Genomic DNA, 18,535 nt, shown 5'->3' on the forward strand with positions numbered 1-18,535 from the left:
AATGAGGTTATTTTTTGTCTGCTTATACTAGGCCAGGCGTAGTATTACAGTCGATACCCGTTATAACGGACCCGTGTACAACAGTCTTTTGCAGTAATGGACCATTTTCCAACCTTGACTCAGTCCTACCGATTTTATCAACCTAATGAATTGCACTTTTAACGGACCATGTTGCAACAGACTGTCAGCTGCAGTGGAGGAAGTGAGCGGCTTTCTCCTCTATTTTTTTTTTTTTTTTTCATGCATAGAATGTACTTTTGCAGCCCTTTCGGCTGACAACAGTTTACTACACTGATGCCTGCTTACCTAAACCATGCCAGGTTTATCTTGGAACTGGCAACATTGGGAGCCCGTATTTCATTATCACTGGACTTTTACTTTACATGCTAAAACCACAATATACTAAAGAGGCATCCTGATTGATGGCCTCAAGACACGCCCGCCCTCTAGACAAGCCCAGCCTGTAGCCAAGCCAAGTCACAGAACATGACATTGATTTCATGTAGTGTGTTGTCGCTGTTTGATGCAATTTTAACATCATGCTCCAATGCTGGTCAGCTGGGACTGTATTTGCGGTTGATCGCTTTTGGTGAGGCTTTCACTTTCACAAGGTTTGGTGGGTCAGGCATAAGAGGCATTCTGCAGTCTATGGGCCACAGCGGTCTGGCACTGTGCCAACCGTGCTCATACAGTAGGCCGGAAACGTTATTGTTTGTAGATGCGACGCTCTCAGCGCTAATCTTATGAAAATAAAAGTATCAGCGATAGTGATCTCCTGAGAATGCTGCCCCTGACGGGGCCACCCCGCAAGTGCTCAGATAATGACCTCCAGGACAAGGAAGCACGTTTCACTAAGCGATAAGATTGAGATTGTTAGGGTGCGAGGTGAAAAGCAAGCAGATGTCGCGAGACTGTTGAAGAAGACAGTAAACTCAATTGTCGATAACAAAGGCGTCGTCACCAAACAAGTGTCGTGGGAAATTAATCTAATGTGTCTCAAGCTTCCTAAGCTGGCATACCAAGGTTTTGAGTCCCCATTTTCGATGTTGCTGCAACATACCCTGGATTGCAACATTTGAGTGAATGGTCTACTGTTGATGAAGTGAGCACGACAGCTAACCATGATATTCAGATACAACGGTAACACTTCAGCGATGGATGGCTGGAGCATTTCAAGTCGTTGCATGGCACAACATTCACACAAGTGTGCAATGAATGCGGCAGCATCAGTGCAGATGCCATCTCCGCTTGGAAAACAAATGAGCTGCCAGCGCAATCGGTTGCGTTGTGTTGCATTCGTCGCTGAACGATTGCAAGCTGCGATCAGGTGTACCTAATGTGCCTGCGTATGTGTAGGTGTAGGTGACAGTACACTTCACGCAATATTTTCTGCCACACCTGTGAAAAAGAACACGTGCATATTTTCATGAATGATTGCATTTGTTTTAACACTTCAATGTTTGGTTGCATTCAGGCATTAGTCAAGACACTTCACATCGATTGAGTGATCTTTTGGCAATCTGGCAGCAGCCTACAGTTTTTAATGATACTTATACTCCACCACTCATGAATTCGCTTGTTTACCATCAGCCATCTTTGTGATTTAGGATATTATTGATTTCCGATAAAATGGACCTTTTTCATTATACAGTAATACCTCGTTAGCTCAAACTCGCATATCTCGAAAAATCGGCTATGTCGAAATTTTCTGCGGTACCGAACAATTTCCCATAGGTGCAATGTATTTATTGCCCTTTATCTCCAAGTATTTCCGTGCCCACTTTCGGTTATCTCGAAATCTCAACTGAGAGTGGAACAAAAACTTCGCCGCCGAACCATTTCAGAAAATACTAGTAGCAAAATGTCATACGTTTCACAAGGTTTTCGCAAGGCTGCCGCGCTTACGATGAAGTGGACACCGTTCCCCAAAAGTGAAGTCGAAACCTAGTGGCATAATAACTTTGTCAAGCAACCCTGTGTCACGTAATGTGACACAAAGACGTGCACAGAGGCAGGCCCTGCAAAATAGCTCGTGTTGTACACGTCGTTTTGTTTACAGTCGGAGACATAGAGTAACATAGCAATAGTTCAGAGATGCGATTTCAGCATTTTAGTTACGCAAGGCACGTCGCGCAGATTTTTTTGTCGGCCGTGCAATGTGGTGAGAATAACGCCGCCAAAGCAAAGCAAGTCGCTGATGCTGCAAAGAAAGGTAGCCCTATGGAGGAAGCGAATTCGAGGATCGACGTTTTCGGACGTCAAAACGGCGCTGATTGTGTGGTTGCATCGTGCGAAAGGAGCCCTTTCTCACGGCCACCTGGATCGGGGCGCGCGGCGGTGTTGCTCCGGCCGTCCCATTCGGCGCGCGCCCCTTTGAAAAGTTGTAATTGAGGTAGTTCAGACGCGCGCCGCGACGCGGCGCTCTCCTCCTACCCCCTTGCGAATGATGCCGCGCTGACCGCGCCGTAGGCAGCCGCAGATGTGTTTGGAAAAATGCACACTGGACATCGTGCACGTGGTGACTGGAATCAAGGTACGCTATTATGTAATGTTAATCGGGCTTTACACAGTGAGTGTTCTCTGTAGCATGTTACAATCGAGATAGAGCCAAGCAGCGTGCTTAAGAGACTTCGTGTGGCGCGGCGCGTTCATGTGCCATATGACCACGGCCGCTACATAAGTGCCATGACACATATATTGTGCCGAGTACGTGATTTTCCGTGCTTCTCATTCTTTGTTTTGGCAATCGTTTCTCCCACGGCCGCCTGGACCGGCGCGCGCCATGCTTCTTTCTAAAGGAAATACATTTTGTCGTCGTCGACACTGCATAGCTATCTTCTGCGATCGAGCGCTGTCTTAAGAGCATCACGTTGCTGGAAAACAATTGCGGTAATGATAATGCTGTAGTCGTTTTCTCCTTGCCCATGATAGGCAACATTTTGATATGGGCACGTCTCTTTGCATTCTGAAGTTCCCACGATACGACAGTGATGTGAATGCGACGTTCTTATTTAAGCGCAGGCCGCATGTAGGCGAATTTGAACGCGAAAGCGATGAGTGACGCTTGTCTCCTGCGAATTAGCTAAGGGTCGGTCGCGCAATGGCCACTTTCTCTCGTTTTGGTATCGAATTGTCGTTTTAACGCGACAGCATGAAAGAGCCCGTTTCCCAAGCAACATTTTATCCTTGGCAAAATGTCGGCCTGACGTCGCTGGCCAACTGCACTGTCGTTGGCTCAACCTTGGCAACCAATGTAGGGCCGGTCTTGGGGATTGACATTGGCCTCATGTGGGCCTGCGTCGGCACCCGATGTAGGCCCGTCCACCGTGGCCGACGATGCGGAGTGCATGCCGCTCGCGGGTTGACCAAGGCCCGACGTTACATAAGCGTCGATTTACCGACGGCCGTAGGTCGGTTGCGGACGTTTCTCGCTAGTATTGCTCTGCTTTTTTTTCTTATTTTTTGTGCGTGTTATAACAAACGCATCAATTGTTTTTCTGGTGTGTTGGTGCGTGTCGTATTTAATGTGAACGGGCAGTTTATAGAGGCGTTTAACTCTATCTGAATTAATTACGGGCAGAGTGCCCATGTAAGACGGAAATAAACGCCTGTAACGGTCTGCACTAATTAACGTGTTAATACGTAACACACAATAAAAGAAAGACGTGAATATAAGTTTTCTCTCTTTAGATGTTCACATTGTCATACCACATTGACTTCAGGCAAGTAATTTGTTTTTTAGTCTGCGTTCCACGAGGTTACGCCTGTTAGCTGTAGCTGCGAGTTTTTCACTCGCTTGCCTCATTTACCGTGTTTTTCAGAAACGTGCCGTACTGCTGCGTGCCTTACTGTAAGTCAACACCAAGAAAGATTACGTTGCCCCGACGCCAAAGTGGCATTCCTTCCAGCAGGTAAAGCTCGCGCACTCAAGGCCGCAGCATCCCAAGGGAAATCCGCCAACCTCCTTTAAGGAACCAACCTTCGGATCGTTTCCCCTATTCTGGAAGCACTCAGAAAAAAAGGTTTTAACGCGATAGCGTTAAAGAGCTCGTATCGCAGAAATTGCGCTGTCGGCGTCGGGGCCGTTGGTTGTGAGCGAAAAATCATCATCATGTCCGTGACCGAAAAATCGAAAAAGCTGCAAATAAAATAAATAATAAAAATGTTGGGTCCGAATGAGAATCGAACCCAGGCCGTCTGCGTGGCAAGCAGGTGTTCTACCACACAGCCACGCCTCTGCTTGGAGCTGCACTGAAAGTAACTTTGATGCTTCCCGAAAATACGCGTCCTGTATACAGGTGTCACAGTACGAGATGTAATATCGCAGTAGTATTGCGTGGTACAAGTGTACATTGCCCATAGGGCGTCACACCATGCCAATATCATAACGACTTCGTGGTTTAAAGACAGCCACCCATTACAAAAGGCGCACACATTAGTGTGCGTATTCCCTTAAGACCACGTAGTGGGTGCATCGCAACTTCGAAGAAGTTTCTCGCGCATAATTGCTCCTGGTTTAAAGCATGCTACCCATTACATAAGGCACACGCCTTAGTGGGCGCATTCTGTTAAACCCTCGTAGTGTTCGAACTGCGCAGTAGGAACAGAATATCGCTATCGCGTTCAGCTCTTAAAGGCGAAGCTTAAGCGTCCCCCAATTTTTTTTAATAAATCTCGTGCTTTCCTTCGCATGCACGTATACTTTTTACTGATATGCTGCACTTAAGAACACCAAAACAATTTTCTTGAAATGTTACTCGCGGGTGTTTTCGCTTCGGTCACCATCATCACGACAAGGACTGGTGCGCACACACACAAAAAAATAAAGACTATAGTGATAGCCGCCATTCATCATTTTATGTGCTTTTTGTGAGGGTGGGGCAAGTGCTATGCTAACTCACGGTTACTCTACAGCGATAGCTTCAAGGCGCCGCAAACCTTCCCGCATAGAGCGCAAAGGAATGGAGGGGTAGTAGGCGCGCGCCGCGGTGCGGCGAAAGGAGCGGTCACGCCCCTTTCTGCAATTACGCCTCCTCCGTCCGAATGGGACGGCCGGAGCAACACCGCCGCGCGCCCCGATCCAGGTGGCCGTGCCTTTCTAGTCACAACATGGACAGAGAAGGCCAATTTTCTGGACTTAGCGGTGGGCTACACTGATCTCGCCTGCAACATCGGCTGGTTTGACCATTTTTTAAGCGAAACAACGTGGCGTAACGCACGGTGATCGTGGCAGTGCCGACGCAGCTACTCAAGGGCTAACAACATCAGTCGAAACAAGAAACATGCTTCGCTTGATGCGAAATAAAGTTGAGTGCAGCGGGGCGGATGATCGGCACATATAATGTGTTAAGCAACTCGAGAAAGCTTTGCTAGGTGCAAGTATCACTGAGAGGCAGACCAGCCTTAGTCGGTCTTTCTGCACTAAATAAAAGGCAGTGCCGAAAAACACAGCTAGTTGATAGCTCTGGTATGTCATTATTTTTCTTTAAAACCTTTGCAAAGAGCCAGTTAGGTGCTCCTGTTAAGAAAATGGTCAGTAGTGATAACGTTTCAAGATAGAATTTGACTTCTCAATGTGCGCAAATTTTCTTATCTCGAAAATCTGCTTATCTCGAATTTTTTCTGGTTTTTACTACTTCGAGTTAACGAGGTATTACTGTATTATCATGGTTCATTGTAACGAGGGTAGGCTGTGTATTTCTTTTCCACGGGACGACGAAGGATCGAAAAGCTTATCTTGGGATCCACTCGGAGTCCAGCCCAACATTGTTCTCTCGTTTCACTTGTGGCCGAATGTCGCGTCACAATTTTCCCCTGTTATAGACACTGTCCACTGGTCAAGCGAGTCAGAGCTTCTCTCGCTTCGGACAGGCGATGTACACATCAGTCTTGGCTAGACTAGCTACAGTAGACATGAGGCGTGATACCATGTAAGCGACCTCGTTAAGGCGTGACAACACGACTAAGGGGCCGATGTAGCTGGTCAGAAAGTTTTGGCACAAGCCATGCTTACGATGTGGAGTCTGTAGCCGCACTGGGTCCATTAGGGTGCAAGATGTGCTGTTGTTGCTTTCACAGTGAGTCTTCGAGCAGTCTTGCAGTGCAAAAATACAAAGAAATGCAATGCGTCACGCCATTTTTATGCAACAGTGTCTCGCCAAGAGGTGGCTGGTTATTCTCAGCAAGTGGCAAAATTACGCCAGGAGTACTGCGGTATTGCCATATGTAGAGGAGATAGCAGGGGCTGACTGGTGCTCTTGCATAGTTCAGTATTGCAGGGGTAAGTCATAAAAGACATAGTAATGTCTTAGTTCTATTGCGTAGTCAACTTGCATGGAAAATATGCTGTCAAAGGGAAAATTGGCATCCACCCACTTGTGGCACAAAGATGGACTTCTCAAAAAGAGAAGCTTCGTAGTTGTTGGAAAATTCATCCTGTTCCTGGGTTTGAACCCTGGGACCAATGCCTTTCTGCGGTGGTCACTCTAACAGTTGAGCTAACCAGAATGCCAGCATTTGGCAGTGCGAGTGCGAATTTCAACTTGAAGCACTACGGGCAATGAATGTGGCGAATCAGTGCGGAATCCAGCAATATGGAGGAGTGGTTATAAAGTATGTTATATAGCATGGGGGTGTCTCTGGGCCCTTGCATTTAGGGTAAATAAAGGCCATGGGATCTAATCCTGGCAATGGCAGCCGCATTTTGATGGAGGCAAGATGCTAGAGGCTTGTGTGCTTAGATTTAGGTGCACAGTTAAAGAACCCCAGATGGTCGAAATTTCCGAAGCCCTGCAATCTCTGCTGTGCTGTATTTCATAATCGTATGGTGGTTTTAGGACATAAAACCCCTAAATTTGTGCTTATTGCATTCGAGGGTACTGGCAAGGCAGGACTAATGCTCAAATGAGTACTATTCTCCCAGACGTCTGTACTTCTGCATCTTTTATGTTCACAGCACACGTCGCAAGTCATTCCGCAATTTTAATGCATTAGAAAATTTTAAGCCACTGTACAACGATGTCACATCCACCATAAGCAACTCATTTTCCCACCAACTCATGAGCATCCACAGTAAACTTCATTAATCATCAGTAAATGAGGGCTCAAGTAATTGATGGGCATGCCACACAATCCACTGCTTTTTGTGAAGGCCTTTCCTTTTTCTTCTTCCTGCAGTTTGAGGATGCCTTTGATGACCTGTCCCACTTTGATGGCGAGGACTTCCTTAGCAGCCTGGGTGTGGGCCGTGGTGGCCACTCCACGGTTCCCAGCTCCCTGGTGGAGTTCGAGGAGGTCTGGCCCGGGGGCAGCACCAAGGCTGGCACTGTGTCTTCCTCGTGTCCTCCTGACCTGGCCTTGGTCAAGGAAGAGGAGCTGCTTGAGAACGATCTGCGTGCTCTGGCCAAGGACCGGCAGAAGAAGGACAACCACAACATGAGTGCGTTCTTTATATTTACACATTTCTACATTCTTCCTTGCAGGCATTAAGGAGCACTGCTGTCATCTTCTTTGGTATGGCAGCACGAGTCATAAAGTGTTTTTTGGCACTGAGATATATTCTTCCTGTCAGCTGATGAGTCACCTTTGATTTTGTCATAGAGGGGTCCTAGAACACCTAAGTAATCTTAAAGGGACTGTCTACCGCTCGGAAAAATTTTTCTGATTGTGGTGAAAGTGAAAAGATCATTCGTCACATCGGTGGCAATGAGCATGCTTTTGCCCCATAAAAAAGGAACTATATTTTTAATTTGATGTTGAAAATCGTGAAAGAATGACCGCTAGTGTCACCCAACAGCGATGTGGCCAACCTACTGGTAGGACAAGAAATCCTCGCAGGTAGAGTCATTCTGCTTAAAAACAAACGTATAACTTGAAATTGTATTTCAAGCACTTGAGGCAGCTTTCGGTTGCGTCAAAGAGTAATTTTTTTGCTTTTTTTTTTTCTCACACATCCAAAAAGGCACCCGGTGGCGCTGCTTGCGGCGCCGTCTTCGATTTCGTCTGCTGCAACTCGTGCGCTATGCCATGCGGCCCTCCACGCTGGTCGTACTGTGCCGCCGTATTGTTGTTAAGATGTCTCCCATGTGCTTCGCTGTGAAGGCGTGCATTTATCGTCTCTTTTTGATGAATGAACTTGGCTTGGATTGTGGCAGCAGTGCTAAAATAAACGCATAGACTACGATTACAGCAAAACAAGTGTTCTGTAATCGTATAATAAGGCTTCATTTAACCGCTAGCGCGCTGAAAACGACTGTTACATTCATTACAATAGTGCTCAGCGAAAGTAAAAGTAATCCTACAGAAATCACATGTGCTTTCGGTTTTAATTTTTACCGGCACTACAATCGTCATCGCGTCCACCAACCAGTGTTGTGGGCATATTTCACGCCAATGGAAGAAGACCGAACGCAGATCGAAAAATTCTGTTTTAAAAACTTGCACTCACTTTCCAGAGAAACCGCTGCAAGATTGGACACTTCAGACGGTACGCTTTCTATTGCGGTACAGAACAGAAAAGCGTTAAAGGACGGTAGACAGTCGCTTTAAAATGAGCTCACTACTAGACTCTGTTGCCCTGTGGTAGAAATTTTCAAAGTCCTACAGACCCTATTCATAATCAGCAAGTGCGCTTCCCTGGACTGCATATTCGCTCATCTAATGGCGGCCCAAGTCCTAGTTGCACGTGCTGGGACTTGTCTATTATGTGTGTTTATGTCAAGTGAGCTGCATCATAGCACAATCAAACTGCGCTTGAACACGCTGTTTCCAGTAAGCCACTTGCTGCCATTAGTTGGACTATCTGCTTCACAGGAAATCTAGCTTTACAATTATGAAAAGGGTCTATTGCAAGGGGATTTACAGGAAATTATCCAAGTGCTACAAGCGTTTTCTCTCTTAATTTGGTTCCCATGAGTGTGCTGGAAGCTATAAATAAGGGCATGGCAAGAGTGCGATACCTCTATCCAAAAGCTATGTCAGTACGTAACTTGCTGAGGCACTTTGGTGTGTTCCTGTGGTCGTGTTGGCCACTACATCCAGTTAAAACGTGTGCAGCACTGTCACGCGATGACGCTCCGGTGGCCACAGTACCCACACGTGCCTGCTTGCTGCTGTAGTTGGCAACACATGTATACTACGTGTGGACGACGACGGCGATGGGGGATTTGATGGACACCATAGTGGGGCTGGGGATGTTCAAGAACGAAGAAGACTGTTTTCCTATTCAGCTAATTTAAACGCTGTCTCAAGGTGTTATTGTCTTTTGTTCGCGTTGCACCGCGACAATATTATGAAAAAAAAGTGCATGTGGTCTCTGTCTTGCTTTTGACACAAATTTTCAAATTCGATGTTGCATGCAGTGTAATAATAAATGGCTTGCAGGAACCTGACTACATTTCGGCAATGTGCTCTGTTTGAAAAGTGTTGTAGGGGGCCGTTTAATCAGCCACACTTTCCATTTAATTCTGCTCATCATTTATTACTGAATTCACAAGAATGGCCTATCTAGTGCCCTTGAGAAATAGTGTTGCCATTTCATCAACCTTACTTCTGAGGCTTCAAGTGAAACATAAGAGATTTTGAGGACTGAATGCTCAGGGCCAACAATTTTAGCAAGCATTTATGGAAATTGCCAAATTTGTAGCACTGTACTAAAGACATGTCACTGTTCTGTAAGCACCATCTAGGGCACACAAGTTTGATACATTAATTTACAGCTTACATGGAATCATTATACACTTGAACCTTATTATTACAAAGCTGAAGGGAGAGCTGAAGTTACTTTGTTATCGCCCTTTACTGCATTGTTGCCCTTTACTGCAGTATAAAGTACAAAACTGTAAAGCACAAAGAAGGAGATGGCATTGCAGCCTGCAGTAATGCTACGGAGGCATGTAATGGATAAAATTTTACTCAATACTGAATGTTGTGTACTCGATACCGAATCACCAGATAGGTGTACAGTTGCAACAATGCTGGCAGCAACATTTCTTGTGATGTATCGTGTATACAGAGAGCATTGAAGCTGCAATTACCTTTATATTCTGCTTTTCCACTGGCGTATATCATTCATTAGTGGCATATTCATTAAGATGCAATCCTTATACGATTTTTCTTCTACAAGAAAGCCTGTGCAAACCAAAATTGTTTCATATGTATTGTAGTGGTACAAAGCGTTGCTGTCCACACTACTATTGCTTATAGCTGCAATTACTGAGTGATTTGTGACAGTAATAAATTTTATGGGTAAGCTAAACAGAAAAATACATCCAAGTGAAATGGAAAGGCAGTTCCATAGACACATTCACAGTAATATGTAGAGACGCGACACAGGCACCACCATTAACAGCTAGGCATTTAGGCATAAAGTATGGTCGGCATACCTCTTAAGGTAAGGCAACAGAAAATTCATTACCTGTGGAAAGCAGCTAAAACAGTTCGTGTGTACTCCCATGAGAAAAATGAGAGTATTTAGTATTATAATGTTTCTCGACTCCCCGTCCTCGCAGCTTTAACATGTTTCCTTATCATTTCCATTATTGTAATGCAAACTCAATTTAGCTCCAAGTCATAAGCACTTTTTAGTGTATGTTCTAGGCATGTCTGAATTATGTTATTTTTGCAGAAACCATCACCTTGACATAAAAATAAACTCAAGTGGCATGTAAATATGTAAGTATTAGGGATGACGTGGACAGTTTAAAAAAATAATCATAAAGCAGAAAATTTATTTTGGCAGGATGTTACATAAGTCATGTTGTAGTAAACACAAAAAGAAACAATACAGAGGCCTATGTAATGTATGAGATGAAAAATAAGACGGCTATTAAACCACTATCAAATAAATTATGATTTTCAAAACTCTTTGAATAAATAGAGCAGGAAGAACTAAGGCGCAGTAAGCCAAGATATACTCTCTTAATCCTTGTTCTATTACATCTGACATCAATGTGCAAGGGTGCTATACAAATTAGAACCTCATATGCACGCAAGTCAAACTTACATCCATGAGATCCTTAAATTGCTGATTGGTGAAAGCCACTGGATGCAAGGAAACCCCATTCTTGCATACTGCAGACTTTACACCTCAGCACCACCCAAGAAAAAAATTCCATAATGGCACTATAGTGGCATCAAAATTTGCCTGAAAGATGCCAAATGCATTGGTTATGCAGCACAGTATGGTGATTGCAGTGTAAGTGTCACGCTACTGTCGCAGCTAAAAAAAGAAGAAATCAAGAAACCAAAGAAAGGCTGCACGCAGACGATGGCATGCTTGCTTTTGTCGTGACGACATGAGCTCCACCATGTGGCGCCTTGCTACACCAGTAGACAAGCGCAGACCTCCACGCCTTCCCTCACTGGAGGGTTCTGGTGAAACGGTAGAGTAATGTCAGCTGTCTTTAGTTTTACTCGGGTGGCTTAGTGGCAATGGTATCAGCCCAAGAAGTAGAGTTCCACTGATGATTATAGATTCACACATTGATGTTACAATAACTTCAGATATATGCAAGACACATTCTTTCGTGTATCAAAAAAAGAGGTACTGATACACATCTTGCCAGACGTAGCATGATACAGACATAAGATACCCAAAGGTATAGTATATATAGAGCACATCTGGTCTTGGATACTACCTCTTAACCTCTTCAGACCTGAGGAAAAACTAGCCAGGGTAAACTCTTATAAAATCTTTATTGCAACCATTTGAAAGCCCCGAAACACTTTTCGGAAGAAGAAAAAACGAAAACTGTAATTTCAGACGAGAAATTTGCTGTACCCATTTGGGTACAACAGGCCTAACATGAGTGAAAGTCAAGAAAGCAGTTTCTGTTGAGAAGGCAAAGAAACAGGTGACATTTAGTGCACCTAACGCGTGTTTTTCCGCTGCAACCTTGATTGCGGCATCTCATCTGAGACTTTAAGGGCACATGCTCTGGAAAATGCCCGTACTTGTCCAATCGGACCTCACTTGGCGGCATGGAAGTCACCTTGGTACGTTTAGGCAGTGCAGCAGTCTCGCCCATTTCCTGCTCTACATCGTTTACGGCTTCTTGCATTTCGTCGACGTGGGTGCGAATTAGCGTTTCCGCAACTCGGTTCTTAAACTCGAATTGATCGAGAATATCTTTTGCTGCAACGTCCATGAGTTTGCAGTCATTCCTGTATTCAATCCAGGCATTTGCGACCGCTAGGTCTAGAAAGTGGGCAAATACCCTAACGGTCCACTTCTTCGTACGTATTTTTGTCCTGTAATAGGACACGTATCTGTCCGCGAGATCAACACCGCCCATGTTTTTGTTGTATATTTTGATGCAGTGCGGCTGCGGCACATCTACTTTCTTCCTCTCTTCCTTCGACCATCTTCTGCAAGTGCCTTCAGGAGTGATGCCGCAGGCAGTCGAAAGAATCATGACTGATTTTCGATCCTTCCACTTCGTGAGACACATTTCTCCATCACTGCGGACAACGCAGCATGATTCGCCTCGTTTCATGTTCTTTTCGTTTGGAAGCTTTGATGCCGCACCTCCAGTTCTGTTTGCCATAATTGTACCTGTAAGATGTGCATTCCTTCGGAGAAGGTATTCGGCGAGCTTCAAACCTGTAAAAAAACGGTCTGTGAAAACATGAACTGGTTGTTCTTCCGGCACTGTATGCAGAAGACGCTTCACCATTGCCCCGCCAAGACCAAGTTCTTTCGTATCGGCTTCAGGAACAGTTCCTTTACCTGTGTAGATGACGAAATCTAACACAAGTCCATCAGAACTCGACAAAACAAAGTTCTTAAGGCCGACGGGATTTGGTTTACTGGGCACGTATTGTCGGGCAGGACAACGTCCGCTGAATGGAATCATTTGTTCGTCGACAGATACTGCGTTTGGACGCGGTAGCTCGAGGCACGCTTTTCGAAATGACTCGATGATGGGTTCCGCTCTGAACAGCTTGTTTTCAGTTTGTGCATCGGTTGTTTGGCTGAGGTCCACGAAGTGCAGCATACCACGTAACTCGAAGAATCGGTCGCGTGTCATGTTTTCTGTGACAAGAGGCACAGCCGATATGCGGGACCAGTAGAGTCTTGCTCTTGGGAGTCCGAGAAGGCCCATTAGCATGTGTATTCCGGCAAGTTTTTTCATTTCTGCCGGTGACGTTCGCACTGACCTGTGGTCACGCATCTGAACAGAATAGAGATTTGTTTGTTCTGCGCAGAGCTTCCAAAAGGGCTCCGGAAAATACTTCGCAAAGTAGGCAAACGGAGACATAGGAAACCTTGAGTGGACTTGGCAAGGCGCAGAGTCCGAAGTGCACCTGAGAGGGAAGCTGCAATAAAAAGTACCAGTCACAACGTAAACTCAATAGGCTGCAGTCAAATAATGCTGTTATCTTCAAAACAAATAACTGAAACGGAGCACGCACTCTGTCGCTTTCCAAATGGGGCCACGACCTTGAACTTTGTGGCTAGCTGGCGTGTCATCTTCAACTTCATCATCATCGTCACTGCTGCTACCTGAGCATTCACTGCTGCTGCGTGGCTCATCCAGAATGTCGTCTTCATCAGACAAGTCAATGTCGCTCTGAAAGAGTAGCTCTTGAATCTCCTCATCGCTGAGTAACTTGCCTGTAACAATCAACAGAATCAAATTTATTTTCAACGTAACGACCTGAAGTACCCAATTGCGTACATTAGTAAATAAGTTGCGCTATCTCTAAGGCAAGACGTAGGAACAGGCCGAAACTTTCCCTGATCCTTCTCTAATATATCGCGAACGTTAATATACAATATTTAAGAACACATATGAAGTATTTATTGAATGAAAAAAAAGTTAAACTCACCTGGTCGCTTGCGCGCGCTTTCTTTCCGTGACGCCGCCATACTCGTCTGTACTGCGAGAGCATACATGAACCTGCGACGACATCTCGTGGGGAGTTTGTTAACTGATGCTTCCGCGCCCAGAAGAACCCATTTTCGCCTAGCGATCGTCGACTATAGCAGCATAGCGCGCGTTTTTCAAATGTACCCATTTGGGTACTCACGGACTGAAGAGGTTAAGGTGAGGCTATTGGAAATGTGCTTAAACATCACTTTACATATTTGTTTGCTTCACTTTTTCCCCATTTTTTCACTGTTTCATTCCTTTGTACACTACACTGATGTATAGACCCTGTTCATTTTTAACATCAAATGAAGAAGCAAAATGGCCTTTTTTGTGGACTTAAGGATCGCACGTACATTACCCACGGATTGAAACAGGACAATTCAGGAATAAATAATGCACATACTTTCGTTTCCATCGTCTTCAGTTCAGGTCATATCGGCGTAATTTTGCCTCGAACACTTAGATCAGAGCCATCTTTAGAGACCAGATTCCTCGCGACATGACCTGGTTATCTCGAGCGGTTGCGCACACCAGTCATCATAATAAAAAATTTGATGGCGCGTTTGAAACCGTGAGTAGTGTACGTACTTTGCTATATGTCATTGAACATCTGCAGTGTTCACACATTCCATGTGTCGTCCAAATTAGGTTAGTTTGATGCCATAATCTAGTGCATACACCTTCCTCAGTCACGTTACAATCAAGTAATAAAAAAATATGGCAGCACACGTAGTTGGAATTGAGAGCTCCAGTTTTAACGGTCTTGCAATTTATGTTGGCAGTGTGTCATGTGTGACTGTTTTCATATCCAGATCCATCACAAAATGTTTTCTTTTGTTAGACTTCAATTCACTTTTATTTTAGTCCATTCCATTTGTGCCAATGTTGTTTCATTTAGACTTAAGGGCACCGCAGATGTTTTTATCAGAAATCCATGTTTAGTTGTTCTCTTCTTTTTTTTTTTTTTAAGGAATGTCCATGCAGCATGTCCAGAGCAATGCCCATTGCGAAAGGAAGCCAATTTCGATTTCAGAAATGCTACAAATTGGCTTGGCACTCATTGACAAAGCAAAACATGGGTGACAGCGAAGGCTGCATCTATTCTGGTGCTACATTCATTTTGCAGGTACCCGGCCGCTGATGGAAACGAAAACCCATCGTGGGGTTGTTCCCACCAAATTGTCAATCCTCGGGTTTCTGTTCAAACGCACAATTTAGACAGTGCTGGACTAGTGGAGGTTCTTTGGATCATGCTCATCGCCCGTCTTGTATTGATAGCCAGTCTCAAATGGCTTTGCACTTCTTAGGGGGCTTCACATCTAATGAAACTGAACAGACGTGAGTATGACTATCTGGGAAGCTGACAGAGTTTAATCTCTGAAAATTCAACATCCGGTGACGACAAAGATCAATGAAGTGATGTTGCTACAAAAAAATGAGCTACAGTAGACTCTCGTTAATTGGAACCAGAGGGACCAGGAAAATATGTTCAATTTAGCTGGAGCTTCGATTACTGAGAGATGAACATGGTTGCAGTATTCAGGTACAAAACCAAGCATATTAGAAGCAGTTGTTCCATTTAAGCAACAATTCTGTTTAAGAGAATTTCTGTTTACTGAGAGTCTGCTGTACAGTGTTGCTTGTGATCATGCACATTTTGGTGTCATCTTTTCTTCGTCATGGGGCAGGATTTTATCCTCTTGTGATCAGACTGAAAGGTCATTTTGCAGTCACCATTGCATTACATTCGTGCAGGTGCGGTAGCTGTTACTGGAAAGCATTGAGAGCACATTTAAGTGGCACCAGGTATTGGTGTTTTGAGGTTGCCGAGACCATTTCTGTTGTAGCCAGAATATATGCAACATGGAAATGCTTGAAGCATGGCTTTAATGGAACAACGCACAGCAGACTGAATGCTTTGTTTGCGGCCACACTTGACTTCAAAGTGATCATCCTGTATTGCGTGATCTTTGTGCAGTTGAAAGGCGGAGGCGATTCAACATCAACGATCGCATCAAGGAGCTTGGCACGCTGCTTCCAAGGACAAATGACAGGTAAGCGTTTGGCTGCGGTCAGCCATCAGCACTTTATTGAACAGCACATCGAATATGACAGCTACTGCAACTTATTGCTTGACTTCAGAACATGTGGTCATGCCATGCCCGGTGTTCTCCAGCTATATTTCCGTTGTCCTGATCAATGATACTAGCTTTACTTCTGTGTCAGTCAGCTCAATCTATGTGATCTCAACAGTGTTGTTTTGAGTTAAAAACAACGCTGCAGCCTTAGTTTCATTGTAGTTAATTTTAAGTGGTCTTATTAACCAAATAGATTTATTTTAGTTATTGCCTGATTAGTTCTTCTTACAAAGTCTGTATGTGAATTTTCCACAGGCAGTAAGCTTGTGTAATCTGGATTCATTATAGATTTGGTATATTTATCAGTGTACATGATCCCGTTAATGTAAAGTGTCAAAGGAAAGGTCCCAGAGTGATACCCTAGAGGATGCAAAATTTAACTGATTTTTCGTTTGAGCATTCATACATCATTATTGCAATTCGAGTTCGATGTTGTAAATATATCAAGGTGAGAGAATGTGCTGTGCCTTTAATGATACAAAATTGCAGTTATCGTAGCAAAATGTTGGGGTTGACGAGGTAAAAGGCTTTGGAGAGGTCTAAGAATAAGCCTAACACAGTTGTACGATACGTCATACTGAGCAAGAAGAGCAGACGCACTTACTATTTTACGGACACTGCATTGAGCGAGATGTATGAAATTCTAAAGTTTTATGAATCCTAGGTGTCACATGTTGGCCTCATAATGTTGAGCGCGGAAAGGGGGGTGCATGTGTCTCCTTGCCTGTCCCACTGGGTATGCCTACACAAGCAGTGCCTTCTGAAGCTTGCATTGATCAAATAGGGGCTAATGTAATATAATCATGATTTCTGGTGTTTTTCATGCCAGAACCATGACGTACTTGTGAGGCATGCTGTTTGTTGTTAATGGCTCTGGAAAGTTCATCCACCTAGGGTTTTTTAACATGCACCAAAATCTACGTACATGAGCCTCTAGCATTTTGCCTCCATCAAAGTGCAACCACCGCAGCTAGGATTGAGCCCGTGTCTTTCGGGTCAGCAGCCGAGGACCTTTACAACTGTACCACTGCAGTGCCATAAATTGGGCAGAATGTAAGACAATATATTGTCTCCAAAACTGCAACTTTTTTACCATAACACTTGAATAATTAGTCGGAATTTTCTGTCTTCACTGCAATCGCCTGCTTGTCCCACGACGTCACAAAACCTTAGTCACTGGCTAAAACTGAAGGTGCCATTGCTCCGCGCAGGCCACACCAGATCGTATGGGGACTTTGACGGCTCTTTTATAGCATTCTGATAAGATTGCATGCACGACGCAAGTAGTTGAGTTTATTTGCTAACTTACGCGAGCACCAGTGATAACGCTGGAATGTACGATCCCACGTGTATAAGTGCCAGCGTGTTTCACCCACTGATCAGATCGCCGCCATCTTTGTACTGCGAGTGTTCCTTTTGCTGGGCATAAGTTCACGCAATAAATAACTCGACCATCACCAGCTTGACTGTCTCACCGCCTCAACCGTGTGAAAATATACGACATCACTCTATGAACCCTTCTTTCTTGAGGAAGCATTTTTTAGCGCCTTGTTGGAAGCCATTGCTGTCTTTTCCAGCCATCGCATGATAAGAAAGGTAGAGTAGATTAATTGGAGACACAGGGTGGAACCTTCATCCACTGGCGTTTTGCTTTAGCTCTGAGAGTTTGGCTCAACTGAACTACTGTACACTTCTGCAGGCTTATCAACTCACAGCGGCTGGCAAGATAGAGCAAAGATAGAGTAGATAATGCTATTTGCTTTGGAAGAAATAAAAGGAGAATAATTTTATGCAAACAGGTACCGTATTTTCCGGTGTATAAGACGCACTTTTTTCCAATATTTTTGCTGGTCCGTCTTATACAAAGGTGCGTCTTATATACGCAAAAAGTAATGCGATTCTACAAGGCCAACATGCCGATATTTCATTCGAGACTACAATAAACTGAGCACGAGAGCATTCGTAAAAAGATCTCTAATCTTGTTATAACAAAGAAGCGGGTGGGGTCTTAGATGTCAGCTACTTGCTGTTCAAGCAGTGCGGCGACCACGGTGATTACGGCTGCACTGAAAGCCACCATCGTCACGCTTACTATTGTACTGTTCAAATTGTTTGTTCTTAAACAAATCATAAGCCCACGGAACTGAGGCGATACATAAAAAAAGGCACCGCAACATTTCATTGTAACGGCATAGTGCCTGCAATGCCAGTTAAAAGAACTAAAGTACCTCTTTGTTATCATCATCATCATTTCCTGCGCAAGACGTTGCTCCAGTCCTGCAGTAGTCGCAGCTTCCGGCTTCCAGTCGCCATTTACGTTTTGTATGCATGTGTGGTAGGTGTCAAACGTGCGGCGCGATCGTTGTTTATTTGTTCCTGCCAAGCCTCATAATACCGTCAAGTCAACGCTAACGATGTGCTCTAAGGTGCTTACAACGCCACATAAAAAGAGTTACTCAGAGGCCGACAACGGCAACCCCGCGATGCTGCCAACTGAGGTGGAAGAACTTTTGACAGTGCATT

General features: G+C 44.6%; 1 protein-coding gene across 7 annotated transcripts in view; it reads left to right on the top strand.

Moving 5' to 3' along the window:
• The window catches only part of LOC119395693 (transcription factor E3), a 152,373-nt gene that overhangs the window by 114,994 nt on the left and 18,844 nt on the right, over positions 1–18,535 (top strand). For all 7 annotated transcript variants that reach the window (XM_049416744.1, XM_049416741.1, XM_049416743.1 and 4 more), the window contains exons 4-5: positions 7,177–7,438; positions 15,853–15,928. In XM_049416744.1, the coding sequence (XP_049272701.1) occupies positions 7,177–7,438; positions 15,853–15,928 (338 nt within the window). The remainder of the gene's footprint in view (positions 1–7,176; positions 7,439–15,852; positions 15,929–18,535) is intronic.

Source organism: Rhipicephalus sanguineus, chromosome 6 (genome assembly GCF_013339695.2).
Source record: "Rhipicephalus sanguineus isolate Rsan-2018 chromosome 6, BIME_Rsan_1.4, whole genome shotgun sequence".
In the NCBI taxonomy this organism is placed as follows: domain Eukaryota; kingdom Metazoa; phylum Arthropoda; class Arachnida; order Ixodida; family Ixodidae; genus Rhipicephalus; species Rhipicephalus sanguineus.